General features: G+C 41.2%; 1 protein-coding gene across 12 annotated transcripts in view; it reads right to left on the bottom strand.

The window, feature by feature from the left end:
- Positions 1-2,363: 2,363 nt before the first annotated feature.
- Positions 2,364-18,143, bottom strand: part of RAPGEF4 (Rap guanine nucleotide exchange factor 4) — a 272,690-nt gene continuing 256,910 nt past the window's right edge. For 7 of the 12 annotated variants that reach the window (XM_072961167.1, XM_015247709.3, XM_072961172.1 and 4 more), the window contains 3 exons: positions 17,970-18,034; positions 6,702-6,756; positions 2,365-3,768 (listed from right to left, as the gene is read on the bottom strand). In XM_072961167.1, coding sequence (XP_072817268.1) covers positions 3,641-3,768; positions 6,702-6,756; positions 17,970-18,034 — 248 coding nt within the window. In that variant the 3' untranslated portion in view covers positions 2,365-3,640. Of the gene's footprint in view, positions 3,769-6,701; positions 6,757-17,969; positions 18,035-18,143 lie in introns of all 12 variants that reach the window. The other 5 variants (XM_072961166.1, XM_072961165.1, XM_072961164.1 and 2 more) reach the window with 1 other exon arrangement.

Below are 18,143 nucleotides of genomic sequence, written 5' to 3'. Positions count from 1 at the left end.
TGTTTATTTCTTTACTCTTCTGTCTCCCCTACTAGGCGACAGGCTCTAGGAGAACAGGGACCCTCTGGTTTTTCTCACATTGAATACTGGGCTCATAGAGGGCCTGGTACTCATAAGCCCCTCAACCATTACTGGTTACTGAATGAATGACAGAAAGATAATTAACAATATTGAACTAAGGTAAAGGTTTTTCTCCAGCTTATAAGTCACTGATGCCATGACTTGCCCATCTAACATCACATTCTTCTCCATGTAGGACAAACAGAGAAAATTAAGATTATTCCACAGCAAGAGATGTAATACATTCTAGATTGACAGCAAAAGGAAAGCTATTCAAGGTAAGGAGTTCATTTTTACAACACTGCACATTCTATGCTGATTTAAAAAAAATTATAAGCACAATTTGAAACCAGAATGACACTTCTTTTAATTTTCTCATACTGGTAGTCATTGATCTGCATTCATATTTCAGAGGATATGCCATTGAATTCAGAGAAATCTATTTAACCTGCATGGCATTCAAAAATTGCTGGAAAAGCTTAGCTCCTGTACGCTGTGCCAGTGACCTTGCTAAGCAGGTATGTTACACACTTAAATGTATAATTTTCTACAGGCGCTTTTGGTAAAAACGTTCTTTCTTCTTTCTCATGTCTTCCAGGAAACCTCATTATCCTTCTTGTGACCCTGTAGGCATCTCATTTTCTTTTGGCTTGTTTGCAAGTTTTAAAATATTAACTGCATCTCCTGCTCCAGGAAGGGCTGCTTGGCTACTGCTCTCCATTTTCAGTGTGTGAATTCCTTCACTTCACCGTTGCTGCTTTGAATAATGGAGTTTAATGCATTTTCAAAGAAGCCTGACATAATTAAAAATCTCTTATCTTTATTAAGAAGAGCAATAGTGATTCTCATTTGGAAGACCAAGGGGAATATACATGGGAGAATATGTATTAATTCTGAATAATGTGAAAAATAAGGTCATAATGTGTCGGTCACCATGGAACTGGGGGGAAGGGAGCTGTCGTATAGGATACCAGCTTTTAAGTAAGGCAGGAATAAACAAGAGCAAGGATGCCCAGGGGACAGGCTATCAGCTTCATTTGTCAGCTTTTAAAATAATCTAGGAAAGGAAAACTAACGGTGGAAAAACCATTATATAGTTATACAAGGAAAACTTGGCAGCTGATATTGAGGTATATGAGGTAGTGAAATGCTGAACAATAAAGACGTCAAGAAATTGTACTCAGTGACTCTTAAAAATTCTCATGTAAATTCTAGGCTTTGTGCTTCACTCTGGATAGGAGGCACGGCATTGCATAAAACACCACCCCTGCACCTGGGGACTTTAATATATAAATGAACACAGAAAGGCATTTGCCTGCTTGAGAATTTCTCCAAGTGGCCTTCAACTGTGGGATGTTAAAAGAGATTACAGCAATAAATAAAACAATCTTAAAAAAAAAAAAAGGGCAGGGGGAGGGTATAGCTCAAGTGGTAGAGCACATGCTCAGCATGCACGAGGTCCTGGGTTCAATCCCCAGTACTTCCTCCAAAAATAAATAGAACTAATTACCTCTCCCCCCCAAAAATAAATTAAACAAAAAAATCTTTAAAAAAGAGATTACAGCAGGACTTCTCAGAGCCTTTAATGTGTTAATGAATACTGGGAATTATTTCAATGAATGGGGTATATTGTGCAGTGGTGCCCCAATTTTTTGCAGCTTTCATCTTGGTTTTGTGTTTGGCTTTGGGATTGTATGTGTGTTTTGGGAGGAACAGCTTGTGAACTTGTGAGATTACTGTAGCTTGGAACATACCCTGGAAAATGCTGACATTAAAAAACAGACATGTGTCCGGAAATAGTTTTGGAAGTCTCTTCATCAACTAGTAGATCAAGTGCTTAAATCACTGAGAAATGGTATAGGACCCATAACAGGGAGCTCTAAAATACTCTTCATAGCAGCAAAATTCCTAATAGCTGAAAAGTAACAACTCAACACATCCATCAATTGATAAATGGAAACAACATGTGGTAAATCCAGATAACGAAATATTATTCATCCATAAAAAGGAATGGAGTACTGACACCTGACGCAGCATGGATGAACCTTGAAAACATTATGCAAAGTGGAAGGAACCACACACAAAAGGCTCCATATGATATGATTCCATTTATATATAAAATATCCGGAATAGATAAATCCACAGAGACAGAAGGCAGATCAGTGGTTTCTAGGGACTGGCGGGAGAGGAAAAAGAGGAGTGACTGCCAATGGGAATAAGGTTTAAGGGATAAGGAGAAGGGTTCTGTATTTAAATAGTGATGATGGTGGAACAACCTTGTAAATATACTAAAACCCACTGAATTGTACACTTTAAAATGGTGACTTTTATAGTGTGTGAATTTTATTTCAATTCAAAAAAATCCAGGACCCCCACCATACCAAATGGTTCTCCCTCCCATTTTATAGGAATTGAGAACAACACACTTTTTCTTGTCAACAATTATATTTGGTGAAGATACTAGCTGTTATTTACAGAAGATATACATACATACAATTCCTACACATTAAATGTAGCCTAATTGTGAAAACAGGAAAAATGTACTCCAAAATTACATACTAAATAAAATAAATAAGAAGTAATCATTTGGCACAATATCTATTATGTAGCAAATAAATAACTCTATACCATTGATTGAATGAATTATTTACAATCTATTTCAAAGTGCAAAACAATTGCTGAAAATTAAGATATTTGTAATAACATTTAAGTCCAGAAAATACGTGTGGTTTTTTTAAGTCAGTAACAATAATTAGCCAATAGGAAAGGTTGTTTAATGCCCAGGAAAATATTTTAATTTTGAAAAATGTTTTGTGTATATTGTGCTCTTTTGAAATGTCATTTTCTCATAATGCTGGCAATTTTAAGAACCTTGGAGTTCCTTGGTGGAATTCTTATGCATGTAATCCTGATTTGTAAATTTAAAAAAGTTACATTGTAAACATAAATATTATCCTATATGTCATTCAGAAATTACAGACTAGTCCTCCCTAAATTACATAAATAGCCATAATGTTTTACAGTAATGTGGTCAGGTACAATTCCATCAGAGGTAAGACTATGGAGATGGAAGAATGTAGCCTCTAATTTGGATTTACACAGATTCCTCAACACCTTCCAAAACCCCCATGCTCAGATCAAGATGCTGAGTTAAAGATTATGAAAGTTTACGACCACCAATGATGTATCCAAATAAATACCACCGGTAGCACATCTCACCCTGTAAACACTCCTAGGAGAAAACGTTAGGAGCCTGATATTTGACAACAATATTTCTACCAAACTCTCCATGTTGGTCTTATTTTATGTTTTAGCAAAGAAGATGGCACAACTGGAAATAAAATCAGGTGACTACGAACTGGGGATTCCTACGCTAGGTTGTGCAAGCTTTATGCAAATCAAAGAATTTCTTCTCTTGTCATGATGCTGGTAAGCTGAACGCAGCCCTGCGGTGGCTCAGGGTGTGTTTCTGCTTGTTTTACAGAATTCTCTAGTGACAGTGCAGTCAGCAGTAGCATGAATGGCATTTTTGAAAGATTGTGGACTGGAGGCAAACCATTGTTCTGGGCACTTTAAATGTCTACGGTCGACGAGGCTCTAATCTGTGTGACATCTGTGATAAAGTTCTCTGGTTGTCAATCACATTTAATTGCCGTACATAACTCCGGACATCCTGATGGTTTTTATTAGCTTGAGCTGCATCAGGATCTGTTGAAAGAGAAAACAGCAGAACTGGCATTGCGTAATATATGCATAGAAGATACAGCTTTATTTTCTCCAGCTTCTTACATTTATCATGGATTCCTGGGTTCCATCAAGACCTTTCAACACACCATATTCACTGAAATGTTTCCACTTGGATGTTCCACCTCTTTCCTCCCACCCTTTTCTTCCCTGGAATCACCTGTTTTGATCATTTTCCTTCGCCTTGCATATTGTAAAATGAAAGGGCACCAATAAAAGTGAAAGCATCGCTTGACAGCCCCTGGTTATACGTCAAAACTGTTTCCCCTCGCCATACCACCTGGGTCTCACACTCTGATCTCTGCTCCCTTTGATCCAGATGAGAACTAATGGCAAAACGACATAGTTTTCATTAGCTCCTAATAAAAGCACTTAACACCTGGGCTGAACTAACGTGAGCCAGTGAGACTAGCAAGTCCAGCTCCTCTTGTTACTTGCATACAATTTACAGCATTACTGCACAGATTGTGTGTTCTTAGACTGTCCGTATTCAGGAAAAAAAAAATCAACCCATGGCCTGAAGTCATGACTTCTGCCAGGCCTGTGATTCTGTGATGCTATTTGTTCTGAAATCCCAATTACCATTCTGTTCTCATCCACTCCCCAAAGCATGTGAGCAACAGAGCTTTTCGAAGTTAACCCATTTCCCTAAAACCAGGCTGAAAGAAGAATCAGTTGCCCAGATCCCTACACCGGGAACAGACATAAATGAGGAGGGCTGTTTGATACTGGTGAACGGGACACACAGTTTCCTTCAGAAATGATGACTCAGCTCTGCCCGCTGGTGCCAGGGTGGGAATCTGCACCCTGAGTTGCCGGACCTTCCTATTTTTCTAGAGAAATGAGAAATCTGGATTTCCTCCCTGGGAATTCTTCCATTTTTAAAATGGTGACATTATTTCAAAATAAAAGGGGAAAGAAAAAAGCTCTGTTTAGATCCAACACCCCTGCCATGGTCCATGGGCTGCCTCTGCCCCGAGGATCACGAGTGTGGGACTCTTGTCTAGTGGGACACTGGGAGTGGCCAAGCCAGCCTGGACTTTGGACCAGTGTTCTTTCTGCCGCAGCACCGCCTTCTGCAGTCCACACACCACTCCCAGAGACAATTAGAATGCCATCTGCATGAGGCGCGAAGGGGAGTGTGGCAGGTCTGAACACAGCAACGCAGAGAGAAGATACAAAGGCCCCCACTCGCTCTAAGAAGAAACTCATCAGTATAATTATCCCATATAAATAATACCACAGTGTTTAATTTCCCCACTCGTTACTGGCACTGTACTCTGCATGTACAATATGCTGTAATTACATTGTACATAGTCCCACAATGTTTATGAACCTATTCCTATAGCTTTATCTATAGATTGTTGACTTCAGAGCTGAGCAGCTGTTGTTTACTGAGCAGTTACTGATAACGTCAACAAATGCAGTGGAGATGTATATACAGATACATAATTTCCCCCCACTTCTCTAGGAGAAGAGGTAGGAGAATGTAGGATTTACTTCCAAACAAGCTTATGGAACAAAACATATTCTATCTTTGGTTCTTGGACTTCACAGAGAACCTTCTCAAGGCTTTGAACACTCTTAGTTAGGCACATAGTATTTTGCATTTAACTTTAGGAGTTTCCTAGACACCCCCGGCCAAAGGGTTATGGATTCTAATGACAATGCCTTGCTGTAGGCTGGCATCACTTATGTGTTCTCAATTCACCTGTAGAACTGCGTTATGACCGTGTCTTCATACATGTAGTAAATTACTAAGTGAAGAGACAGGAGACACTAATTCTGGAAGAAGCTGCATAAGGATTGTTGATGCTGTGCAGCTCTTGTCCTCGTTTTGGAAGGAAGAGGAAGCACAATCATTTGAATCAATTTTTTAAAGATCTACTTGCCCCCCAAGTCAAGACTATTTTTCCTAGATTCCCCCTTCCCCCATCAGTGTGTTAAAAAATGAACATTTTAGCAGTTCTGGCATCCTGTGTTAGCAAACCCTTGCTAGGGGCCAGTCCTATGCTAGGAAGAGCAAAGATAGCCCTGATTAATAAAACGAGAACCTTTTAGTCCCTTAGCACGAGGTTTATTGGAGGGGATGGTACTGGTTAGCCTTGCAGTCATGTCTGTGTCAAATTATCATGTTAAGTTAATGAACCCAATTACTTCAAGTGCCTCATACAATAAAGGGAGCAAAAACTTTACAGGGGCCACCTTGTCACTCCCAGCCCAGCTTGAGGGAGCCAAAGTACCCACCCCCCCCACAAAGCCCAGCCCAGAGGAGACAGTAGCACCTGCCTGGCATGATGATCTGGTGCTATGATGCAACTTAACTCTTGGCAGTTTAAACTTGCAGTTTATTACTTGTGACAGTTTTATATTAAAGCACTGTGTTATACCAATTACTATGCTATATGTCCAGATTTAAGACGAGCATTTTAATTCACCTAGAAGTACTAGACATACAATATGAATTCCTGCTATAGGATCTTTCACTTACAAATGTGCTTATACACACGAATGCATTCTTGCAACACCCTGAGAGACAATAAATATCTTTCTCAGTTTATAAACGACAGAGTGAGTCATCAAGAGTTGACGTGAGTTTCTCACCACGAAGCAGTGAGTCAGAAAGTCAGCTTCGGGCAAGATGTGTTGGCAATCCTGCCTTCACTGTCTCTAGCTGCTCTGGAGAGAGCAAGTTCAGTCCCCATAAGTTCATTCATAAAAGAATGTTCCATTTTACAGCTAGAGAATTTTAAACTCAAGGCCCCTATCCCATGGAATGCATGCTCCAAAGCAGCTCTGACACAATCAAATACCGCCCAGACTTCTAGAATGTCTCAGCAGCTTCATTAGAAAGGACTTAATCACCAAGATCCACATTGCAGCAGCATTTAACTTACTGAAGGGCTGGCTCCTGCAGTATCTCACCATCCTGGCAGTATTTGCAATCATGCGCTAAAAAGAATAAAGAAAACAGGAAAACTGAAATGCAGGTTAGCGTAGAATCCAACAAAGAGAATAAACCATTGTTTATTGGCAACACCTGGAACCATGAAAAACAGCCTGTTCTGAGATGTTGATTTTCTAGAGGCAACTGGTTGAGGTATAATGTGTTTAGTTACTGGAAAGAGGCAAGCAGTCTGTCGTTCCTGAGACGGTACCTTACTCCTCAGGACTAGTTTCCACCAGCCCCGAGGCCGCTGTGCACTGGTAAGAGAATCTGTTAACTACTGTAGATTTGGAGAAGGGTTAGCTTCTCAAGTTCCTCACAGTGAATAGGGCTCAGTAATGAAGTATCTGATTCCACTGCCTGAGCGATCATAGTCAAGATACTCCATCTCCACATTTTTCTATATACTGTGCGTTACGAACCTTCCTCATCTTCCAGCAAAAGTGTGTGTTTTAAGGTGAACCTTAACTACTTGATCGCCTCCCTCCTTCCTTCTTCAGCCTTTCTGATTAGAACACTAACATGGGCACATTTTAGAAAATCAGAAAATGTAAAGAACAAAATAAAAATCACATAGAATATCACTTCACAGAGTAACTGCAGTAATATTTTGGTATCTTTCCTTCTAATACTTAAAAAATAAATACATAAGCATATTTTTCAAAAATGGAAGTCATACAGAACATACATATTTCCGTTTTGATTTGAATCTTTTTTCATGGCACCAAGACTCTTTTCCACACCATTTGCATTTTAAAACCTTTTTAAAGTAAGTAGGTATCAGTCATACGGATGGATCACAATTTATTTAACCTTTAAAATTTTGTCATTAGGTGATCTTCTTTTCTTTGTAAAGTTTTGGTTGCCATCAAAACTTATGAGGAAACCTTTTGAACTGCACTCAACTTAGTTTAAATAAAAAAAAAAAGGAAGGAGGAAAAAAACGACAGACAGAAACATGAGGAGAAACATGAGGAAAAACATGAGTGAGACCAAAGCCATTTCTGAGCCACGATGTACATCTCTTGCTCATGGTATTTTAAGGGTAACTGAGACCCAAGTCTGTGTAATGTTACAGGACACTTTTGATCTTGAGGCCCTCCTGCAGAGATGGCGGATTAATTCTCACAATAGCAGAAAACTGGTAAGGCTACAGCCAACAAAAGAGACTTTAGAATCTCTGAGTGGCTATTTGATTCCAGTCCTGGCTTTCTTCTCTTGTGGACCCTTGGCTTGCCAAAATATAGAAAGCGACTGTGAGAAAGCTGATGGGGTGTTAAAAGATCAACTTATTTGGCAGGAAAAAAATTTCATAGAGGAGTTGAGGCTTTACAAATATATACAGGTGAACATTCATAATTCCTCGCTGCATACTACCGCTTCGGGGACTCTGGCAAGCATGAGGTGACATGTGTCCCCACTGGATAATTTCTCACACACACACAGGCAATCGGAGAAGTTCGAACGTCACTTTCATAAAGGATCTTGAAAACCAGCAAGTCCAGTTGATCAGCATGAGAAATATGTTACGAATACCTCCAAGAAAATGTAACATACAATGTATAATTAGCCTCTGATATATGGAGCCCTGAAATAAACAGTAACTACGATAATTTTCCTGCTAATTTACTTTAAGTTGTTTTTTCACTTCTCCAAAGGCTTTGCATCCAAAGGGCACAAGTATATTCCATGTAGAATTATTGTAATTCTTCAGATATTGAATGGAGTGTAATTACTGAAAACCCTGGGAAATGCTGCCAGTGTGCCCCTCTGAAGAATAATAAAACAATTAGCAGGGGTCAGAAACCTCTTCCTATACCATTTCGTAGGGAGTCATTGTTCTGCTTTTTAGTGTGAAAGCTAAAACATTTCATTCTGACTTGGGTTTTAGACTACTCTTTATAGTCATACTCTGAGGCTTCATAATTTTTAGCTCATTATGTAGTTTCAAATGTGAGAACAATTGTTTAAATCGGTAATTTCCAGCTATGGAGTTCATTCTGCCTTTCTAAATCTTTGATTAATTTTAACAATGGTTTTAATTTTGACGTATCCTTTTTAATTGTACTCAAAGACAACTTCCTTTTAACTTTGAAATCCAAATCTGGCTTTGCAGTGAGGTCCATTCTTTTCCTTGGTGATGGCTGCACAATAACGTTGCAACACGTAAACCCTCAGGAACAGCACCTGAACTCCACCAGCCCTGCTGGTCACTGCGGAGTTACAGAAGGCTGTCGCGAGGCCACGGAAGGGTTAACTTGATATTGTAACTCCACCCTCTTTTGCACCCACTGACACCTGCGGTATTTAATATGCTACTAACAGCTACGAGGCACTTCCCTGGGGTTGCCGAAGGACACTTCCTACGTTCCCTTCTTCCGTTGCCTCCAGGGGTACAATGCCGTTAAAGGCTGCCTAGAAACACGGGCTTGAGTGCATCCAGCAACGGGGAACTCACTGCCTCCAAAAGCAACCCCTTGCATCTTGAGCCTTTCATGACTATTAGAAATTTCTTTATTACTCTGAGTCAAATCTTTCCCCCTTTGCTTTTCACCCGTCGATGCTAGTTCTGAGCTCTGGAGCTATGACAATCACGTTTAGTTCCTCTCAAACAGGACAGTTATTCAAACACTAGAAGATGGCTATCATGGACATCTCTTCACCCACAAGTCTTTTCTGCTTCAGCCTAGATACTGCCACTTTCTTCAGCAACCTCTCTTAAGTTTCGGGTCTGTTCTGGACAGTCCCTTGCACAGTGCCCCACACTAGGCAAATCACAGAGCACAGAAGCAAAACTATTTTCCTTCCTTGATCTAGAAGATGATACACATCCAAGCCCACGATTTAAAGAAAGTCACATTACTGACATCTGAACTAATCGTGAATCAGATCTCTCCACCAACTTTGTTGAGCTTCCTTCTCTGTAGATGTGCAGTTGGTCTCTTGGACCCAAGGGGAGGACTTTGCATTTATCTCCACTAAAAGCCATCTAATTAGTCGTCCTATCCTTCTGCAGACAAGCCTCATGTATTATTTTTGACAGCAGATGAGTGTTTATTCATTGCTGTTCTCAGCTAAGGAAGGTTGGCAGAAACTAAGGTTAAAAGACATGGGCTTTATTATCCAACTGCCACAGCAGGGATGAAGCCAAAAATTATACCCTAGGCTTGGAGGTCCTGCCGGAGCAGGTTGGCCTGCCTGGAGCAGGAGCGGCAACTCTCCTATAATGCCGGGGCACTGGGAAAATACCTGATGACTCCAAAGCAGAGCTTCTCATCTTTTTTTTTTCCCTCCCCATCGCAACAAACCTGAGGTTATGACACACTCCCATTACCAACTAGCTTATTAAAACAGCGATTTGTAATTCAGGGGCAGAGGGAAAACGCACTTCTTTATTTATTTAAATAGATTTTCTTCCCTAACATAATTCTTCTGAGACTTGCTTTTTTAGACGGGGGGGGGGGTAGGTAATTAGGTTTATTTATTTTTTTAATTAAATATTTTTTAATTAGTATTTTTAACAGAGGTACTGGGGATTGAACCCAGGACCTTGTGCATGCTAAGCATGTGCTCTACCACTGATTATACCCTCCCCCAACCCTTGCTCCTTTAGAAGGTGCCTGAATCAGTGTAGATGGACAGTGTGAGGCCCCTCTCCACAGCTGAGCTGGTTCTGACATAGCCCCAACCCCTGCTGGGAATCACCACCTTAGGGTCAGCTCATTGGCCGGCCCTGGACGATGCTAGCCAAGAAAGCAGCCCGCAGCTAGCGTGCCAGGCTCCCCTCGGGGAATTTACATTCTCAATTTCCCACAGCCACACTTTCCTTGGGATGAATTCTAAGTAAGGGTCTTCAGAGCTTATTTGCAAGAGTCAGTATGTTCATACAGGTCCTCACCTACAGGGCTGAGAGACGGACCCAGCTGAAAGCTGATGCGTCTCCGTCAGGACATGGACTCACACGGGCAGCTCAGAAAGGACAAATGAGGCGGCATGCGAAGGACTACCCTCAGGTATTTCTTTCTTTATGAAGCTGAAAATAGACAGACTCGGAAGCAGATGTCCTTCCTGGGGCCTGAGTCACAGAGTGGCCAGCACAAAGATGCTATCCAGAGGAGGGAGTGACCAGCTGGCCGCACTCAAGCCTGTCCCAGGCGAGAGGCCCTGAGGTTATGGTCCCAACCGCAAATCTATCTCAAGCTCGGATGCAAGGAATTTCCCTTGAATCCAATGAGGTGTCAGAGGGGCCTCTTCTCAGACTTGGGGGCCCAGCTCCCCGTTTACTTACTGTGGCACCCTCCCCTCAGGAGTGGGCTGGCCACGTTATACCTTCACTTCTTTGCAGGCGGTCAGTGACCCACCAGGCCTCTCCAGCTGTGTCCAGCTTTTCTGGCCAGCTCTGTGCTGAGTCTTTTGCCCGGACTGAGCTCTCCCTTGGCTCTTCCATCCCTGAGGTGGAGTGGACTTCGATGTCTGTCTTTCAAATTGAGACCAGCAGGCCCTCCAGACAACACCACCTTGCACTGTTACATTCTCTTGACCTCCCACTCACAGCCAGCTGCCAGAACAGCCGTCCACTTCCTAGGCCAGGCAGCCTGTCTGCTCCGAGTCCCTTGAGACGTTGCTCCCTGACCTCAGGCATCTAAATGCCTGCCCTCAAAAGTTTTTGTCTGTCCTTCCCTTGAGATCTTTGCCATCCTTCTCCTTAATGTTTGCCAGATTGCTTTTTCTTTTCTTCTTTCTCTCCCTACAGGTTTGCCTCTGCTCCGTCTGTATGCCTATCAAACGTAGGATCTCAGCCAACCACTCCTCACTTAGCATGTGTAAAAACCACATTCATACCATTCTGATGATTTTACTCAGACCCTCATATCTTGGGACAAGAGTTTTTTTCCACAACAAGATCTAGAAACATATATGTCTCTAACCTGCAAAGACCCATGATAGCAACCAAGTGGAATTAAGTGCACGGTAAGGACCAGAGATAAAAGATAAAATGGCCCAGTAGCTGAGCCAGCCTTCATATATGTATCCTGAGGAAGAACCCTGAGCCCCATCTTGTGGATCTTTAATATCCAAGAGGTGTGTGACATACGGATACAAGTGTGTAACAGGCATGCTGCTCATGGTATATTGTACATATGGTGATCCTGGGACCCAGCAGCTCAGGCAAGTGTGCAGGTACACTCACATCTCTGCCCTCAGGGAAGGACACTGAAGGACGGACACAGTACACAGGGAGGAGGGGAGACAGAATAATGTCCAGTGAGGAACAGAAGGCTAAGGGAGTCATCTTGCATAACGTAACAGTAATGCAAAATGCTTGGGACATTCTGCTTAATCAGATTTTTCTAACAAAGTAGAAAATACTATTGGGTTAAACCCTTGTTACATAAATTCCTCTAAAAATGCTTTCATGCACTGTTCCTATTTCACTAAGTCCAACACTGGAATATGATTGGGTTATTCTTTTATTCAACAAACATTTCTTGCATACTTATGATGTGCCAGACAGCTTTTTGGGTGCTAGAGAAGTATCAGTGAACCAAGCAGATAAGATAACTGGTCAAGGACACTTACATGCTAGTGGAAAAGACAGGCAATGAAGAGGCAATAAAGAAGAGCATTTCGGATTGTGAAACCAGCTTCAGAGCAAGGTATCTGAGAACAAGCTGTCTGGTGAGGTGTGGCAGAGAGAAGAATGTTTGAAGGGTGGTCAGGGAAGACCACTCAGAGGAAGGGACACATGAGCTAAGACCTGAATGATGTGAAGGAGCCAGACATGGGACTGGGGGTAGACAATTTCAGGCAAAAGTAATAGCTAGCGCAAAGGCCCTGAGCTAGGAAGGAAAAGAAAGAAGGCTGGTTTCACCAACTGGGACCGAGTATGGAGATGACGTGAGAGATGAAGCTGGATGGGTGCTCAGGGTAACAAGTCTGGATTTGATTATATTACATTGTTATATTTAACATGGTTTTATTTTCCTCTTATAAGCTGCAGGAAGTTACCTCTTTGCATTTTGCCTTTTGACATCTCTTTTTTATTGAAGTATAGTTGATTTATAATAGTGTTAATTTCAGGTATACAGCAAAGTGATTTGGTTACGCACACACATATATATATAGAGAGAACTATATTCTTTTTTCTCAGTTCTTTTCCATTATAGTTTATTATAAGATATTGAATGTAGTTCCCTGTGCTATACAGTAAATCCTTGTTTATTTTATTTATGGTAGTGTGCATCTGTTAATTCCCTTCTCCCAATTTAACCCTCCTCCCCTCTTCCCCTTTGGTAACCATAAGTTTGTTTTCTATGCCTGTCAGTCTCTGTTTTGTAGATAAGTTCATTTGTACTATTTTTTTAGATACCACATATAAGTGATAAATGATATTTGTCTTTCTCTGTCTGACTTACTTCCCTTAGTATGATAATCTCTAGGTCCATCCATGTTGCTGCAAATGGCATTATTTCATTCTTTTTAATGGCTGAGTAGTATTCCCCTGTGTGTGTGCATGTGTATGTATGTATGTGTGTGTACATGTATATATATCCATTCCATCTGTCAGTGGGCATTTAGGTTCCATGTCTTGACTATTGTAAACAGTGCTGCTATGAACATTGGGGTGCATGTATCTTTTCGAATTAGAGCTTTTGTCTTTTCTGGATATATGCCCAGGAGTGGGATTGCTGGATCACATGATAATTCTATTTTTAGTTTTTTTAAGGAAACTCTAGACTATTTTCCACAGTGGCTGTACCAATTTATACTCCCACTACCAGCATAGGAGGGCTCCCTCTTCTCCACACCTTCTCCAGCATTTATTATTTGTAGATTTTTTAATGATGTCCGTTCTGACCGGTGTGAGGCAATACCTCATTGTAGCTGTGATTTGCATTTTTGTAATAATTAGCGATGTTGAGCATCTTTTCATGTACCTGTTGACCATCTGTTTGTCTTCTTTGGAGAAATGTCTATTTAGTCTTCTGCTGATTTTTTAATTTTTAAATTTTTTTGATATTGAGTTGCTTGTATGTTGTGTGTTTTGGAAATTAAGCCCTTGTCTTTCTCTGTCTCCTTGTCAGCTGCATCAGTTGCAAATATTTCCTCCCATTCCGTAGGTTGTCTTTCCATTTTGTTTATGAAGTTTCCTTTGCTGTGCAAAAGCTTGTAAGTTTGATTAGGTCCTATTTGTTTATTTTTGCTTTTATTTCTGTTGCTTTGGGAGACTGATTTAAGAAAACATTGCTACGATTAATGTCTGAAAATGTTTTGCCTATGTTTTCTTCTAGGAGTTTTATGGTGTCCTGTCTTACATTTAGGTCTTTAAACCATTTTGAGGTTTTGTTGTTGTTGTTGTTGTTTGTGTATGGTGTGAGGGAGTGTTCTAATTTCATTGACTTTCATGTAGCCATCTAGCTTTCCTAATACCACTTGCTGAAGAAACTATGTTTTCTCCATTTTGACATCTCTTTTACTGTTGAAACTAGTTTTTATAGCTTTTGTTGATTTTTAATATTTCAAGTGTTTGTGTTTTATCTTCTCAATTGCATATTATCTCCTAAAAGCCAAGGATTACATTTTGGATTTCTTTTGTATTTTATAGAAAAATTCTTTGCCTAGATATTCTACACATATTTAACTGCCTTGAAACATACCCTTCGGAACATCTGCATTCAGCCCAGTTCATGTGTTCTATATGAAGAAGTAAACTTTCCAAGTCCTCTTGTAGATTTCTATTGCATTGGAAAGGTCTGGGAATTGGGGGGTTTGAACACTTAAGAGTTTTACTTGGAGACTTTTTTCCCATAGCTTGATATATGTCCAGTGCTCTCACCATGAATCTTGTGATAATGTTATTGATGATAGAAAACATATTGTTGCTAACCATGGAATGGCACGATCAGTGATACAAAAACACAGGGATTCAAAACATTACCCTTCCCTCATGAATTAGCTTCTATCCATGTTTCCAGAAGTATAGAAGTTTGGATAGGCTTCTCATTCAAAATAAAACGACTATCTTAAAATAACAGTCATAAATAAACCCACCTAAATATGGGTATGTCTGAAACAGAACCAACCTCCTAATACAGCAGCACCGTGGCTATCAGCATGCTTTATGCAGGCTGGGCTGGTGGCAGCCGGCCAGCATATTATCCTCTAATCCATTGCTAGTCTACCTCCTAAATGTTATAAATATTCATGTATGCCATAGAAAGCTACAAAGGGCTTTATTCAAACATTTTTTGAATACTCCTTTATGTTCCCCCCAAATGAAAGAATGTCTGCTTTTTAAAAAAATTTTGAATAAGGATCAGAGTGTGAATTCTCTTTTGTTCATACTCATAAATCCTGAAAACCAATATGCAGCAAATTCTCTAATCCTCATTTCATACCTCAAGGGTGAAGAGGTTCAAAACAAAAATACTTAGGGTTGGCACAGTACTTAGCTGTGACGGTGCAATGCTGCCACCAAGAAAAGGCATCTGCGTCCCCGACTACCCTGGTGACTTCCGCCCCTGGCAGGGGCTCCCTCAGGAGATATAGCCTACCAGCCCCACAAAGGCTGCCAGCTCTGCTCACCACCTTGGCCTTGCTGATGACTGGGAAGTGGCATGGACATCAACCTAGACAGGGAGACAGATGCGTCCTTCTCCAAGAACACAGCAGTAACAGCAGCCACCGGTGGGCGTTGGAAGTGGTGGTGGTACAGGGGCAGGGGTGGGCTAGTTTATGGGGAGAAAAGGTTGAAAAGTTGGCAGCAAGTGCCAGGTTGGTCAAAGCCAGATTTAGAAAACATAATCAAATCTTTATGAAATTCCAGTTCATTAACACCTAACTCATGGAAGGGCAACTGTACAATTAAACTTTCTCATGGTATGATTTATCAAATGAAATACAGTTTATAGCTGCTGGAGCAGAGAACTAGCAGTACTCTTTCAGTATCCTTTCTCTCCTTCTCTGTCATAGTAATAAAATCCTCTAATTTTGAGTGGGGCACATGGATACCCAATTTAAGGGCTATACATTCTACCTTTTTATGTGATTGAGTTTCATCTGGCCAATAAAATGTGAGCCAAGTGGTGAGTGCAACTCCAGGTCATATACTTACAGGGGAAGAGTGGGTCTTCACCTCTTTCCTCTTTGCTCTAGCTGGGATGGGGGTGGTGGTGGTCCACCGTCTTGGACCACATGGATGATGAAATGGCAAGAGAGGAGAAGGCTGGAACCTTGACTGCTTCCTGGAGCAGAGCTACCACACTTGGACGTTTAAGTGAGAAGGGAATAAACTTATCTTGCTTCAGCCAGCATTCATTTAGGTTTCCATTAGTGCATCTGAACTGCTATCTGAGCTCTTCAGTGGCTTTCAAGCCAAAGTGGACTCTCTCAGAGCAGGGTGTGAAGGACCTCTCTCCTCCCTGCTAGGCATGTAAGAATCCACTGCTGTCAGTATGAAGTGCAGAAACCGGGAAGGGAAACGCTCTGAACATCCACTGAATACGATTTTGACTTTGCCTTTGCAGGTTGTGGATGCAATGCCAAGATCTAAAAACCCAGATGAAACGACTCTCATCCTCCTTCTGCTGTTCTTGTTTGTTCTGCTTAGTTAACTTTAATGATCAAAAGTTCTAAAGGTCAGTCAACTCTTTAGGAAACTCTGACTTCTGTGCCTCTGCACATGGATATTTCACAGTCAGATGGTTGGCTTAGCCACCCTCAGCCTGTACTGCTGCCCAGGTGATCTGGAAGGTTCTTTACCTATGTGCTAAATCTTTCATTTCTGGAAAACACGTTTTCTTTTGAGAAGTCAGGGAAATGTGTTTAATTCCCCATACTAATATGTGAGCAAAGAATGTTTTCCCTTTGATCATAGAACTATTAAACTGACACAGTGATAGAGATGTTCATACTCTGCCCTTGGTGTGGGGGTGGGAGGGGAAGACTGCTGAGAAATATTTGACCTTTAGTATAAAGTGTCCTTGAGGAGTGTGGACTCATGTGCTGTTTCCTAAGAAGCTTAAGACACGGGACCTGGTGCCAGCACTGGCTGCCCGTCTTTACCAGGCTGGGCTTTGCAATATGCTCGTTCCCGAAGTTCAGTGGTCTGGTCCTTATAGGATTACTGTGAGATGTTTGGAATTCTCCTGGAGTCACACATACTAGCTGGATTTCAAGAAACATTAGAATAGTTTTCTGATAAGAATGCTTATAGCACTGTATGGCTTACAGGAAGATTTAAATACTCTCAACCCATCAATCATCTCCAGGGACAGATGGGGCAGCCACATCCCCATTTTCTGTTGGGGAAACAGACCTACAGAGAAGTTAAGGGACAGTTGCAAAGGGATGCAGTCGAAAACTGAACCTCGTGTCCTCCAAACTCAGAGTTCTGAGCTTCTCCTGCAGCTCCACATTCACCATTGCAAAGCATAACCCAGGCACATGCTCACCCGCCCAGAGATAACACCGGGACACCCCCTCCACACAGGCTGCAGCCAAAGGACTTAGAAGACAGTGGCGCATTCTATTACCGTGTGCTATGTAGCTAAAGAAAGGTTTTGGCATGACCTGCCGTATTGCTTCACAGAAGACGAGAAAATAAACGGCAAACTAATGCCGGATAACACAGCTTTTTTTGCAGAGGAGGGGCACTGGGAAATACACTGAGTATGCGCCAGTTCCACCCAACTGTTGTTCAAAAAAAATAAATAATGGTTTTGGTTACGAAGATTTTCAAGTTCCCGCTCTGAACTTGGGTGAACTTTACTGGAACAAGTGATACACATTCAGATGACTGCTTCATAATAAAGATCCTCTGTAGAGCTGCCTTTTACCGACATGCAGTAAAGTCAGGCTCAGCAGATGAACATTTCAAAGGCATCCTGGGGCAGTCTAGCTCCACAAACTTTGCAACAAAACAACAACATGGAAGTCACTCTGGAACATTCATGCATTTTAGCAACAGGCAGCCAAGGACGAAGCACACAGCATAAAAGCCAGCTGCTGCTGTGAGCCGCTGCGCAAATACTATTCAGTTTCATAAAAGAGAACTGACAGACTAAAATAGGTAGCCAATTTGAACCGAATATTTCAAAACTCCTTTATGTGTAACTAGCTTTTTAACATGGCAGCTATATGGAAATTATTTCCTTTATTAGTACAAATGCAAATTTTATCTTAAAAAAAGTGGTTAAGGTAAAAATACTGTACGTACCATTTTTTCAAAGTTTACTAGATTGTCAATGAATGTCTTGTTCCCCTCGTGAGTAAATGTCATATCTGCAAAGAAATAAAAGTCACATTCTAATCACTAACAGAAATATGTCATAGTAAGAAACCACAATAGCACCTTTGGAGTAAGCTGGAGGATTTGCATAACACTGCAGTT

The sequence above is a fragment of the Vicugna pacos genome, chromosome 5 (genome assembly GCF_048564905.1).
Source record: "Vicugna pacos chromosome 5, VicPac4, whole genome shotgun sequence".
NCBI classification, from domain to species: Eukaryota; Metazoa; Chordata; class Mammalia; order Artiodactyla; family Camelidae; genus Vicugna; species Vicugna pacos.
The sequence above is the reverse complement of the archived record's forward strand: the minus strand, read 5'-3'. Positions and strand labels throughout refer to the sequence as shown.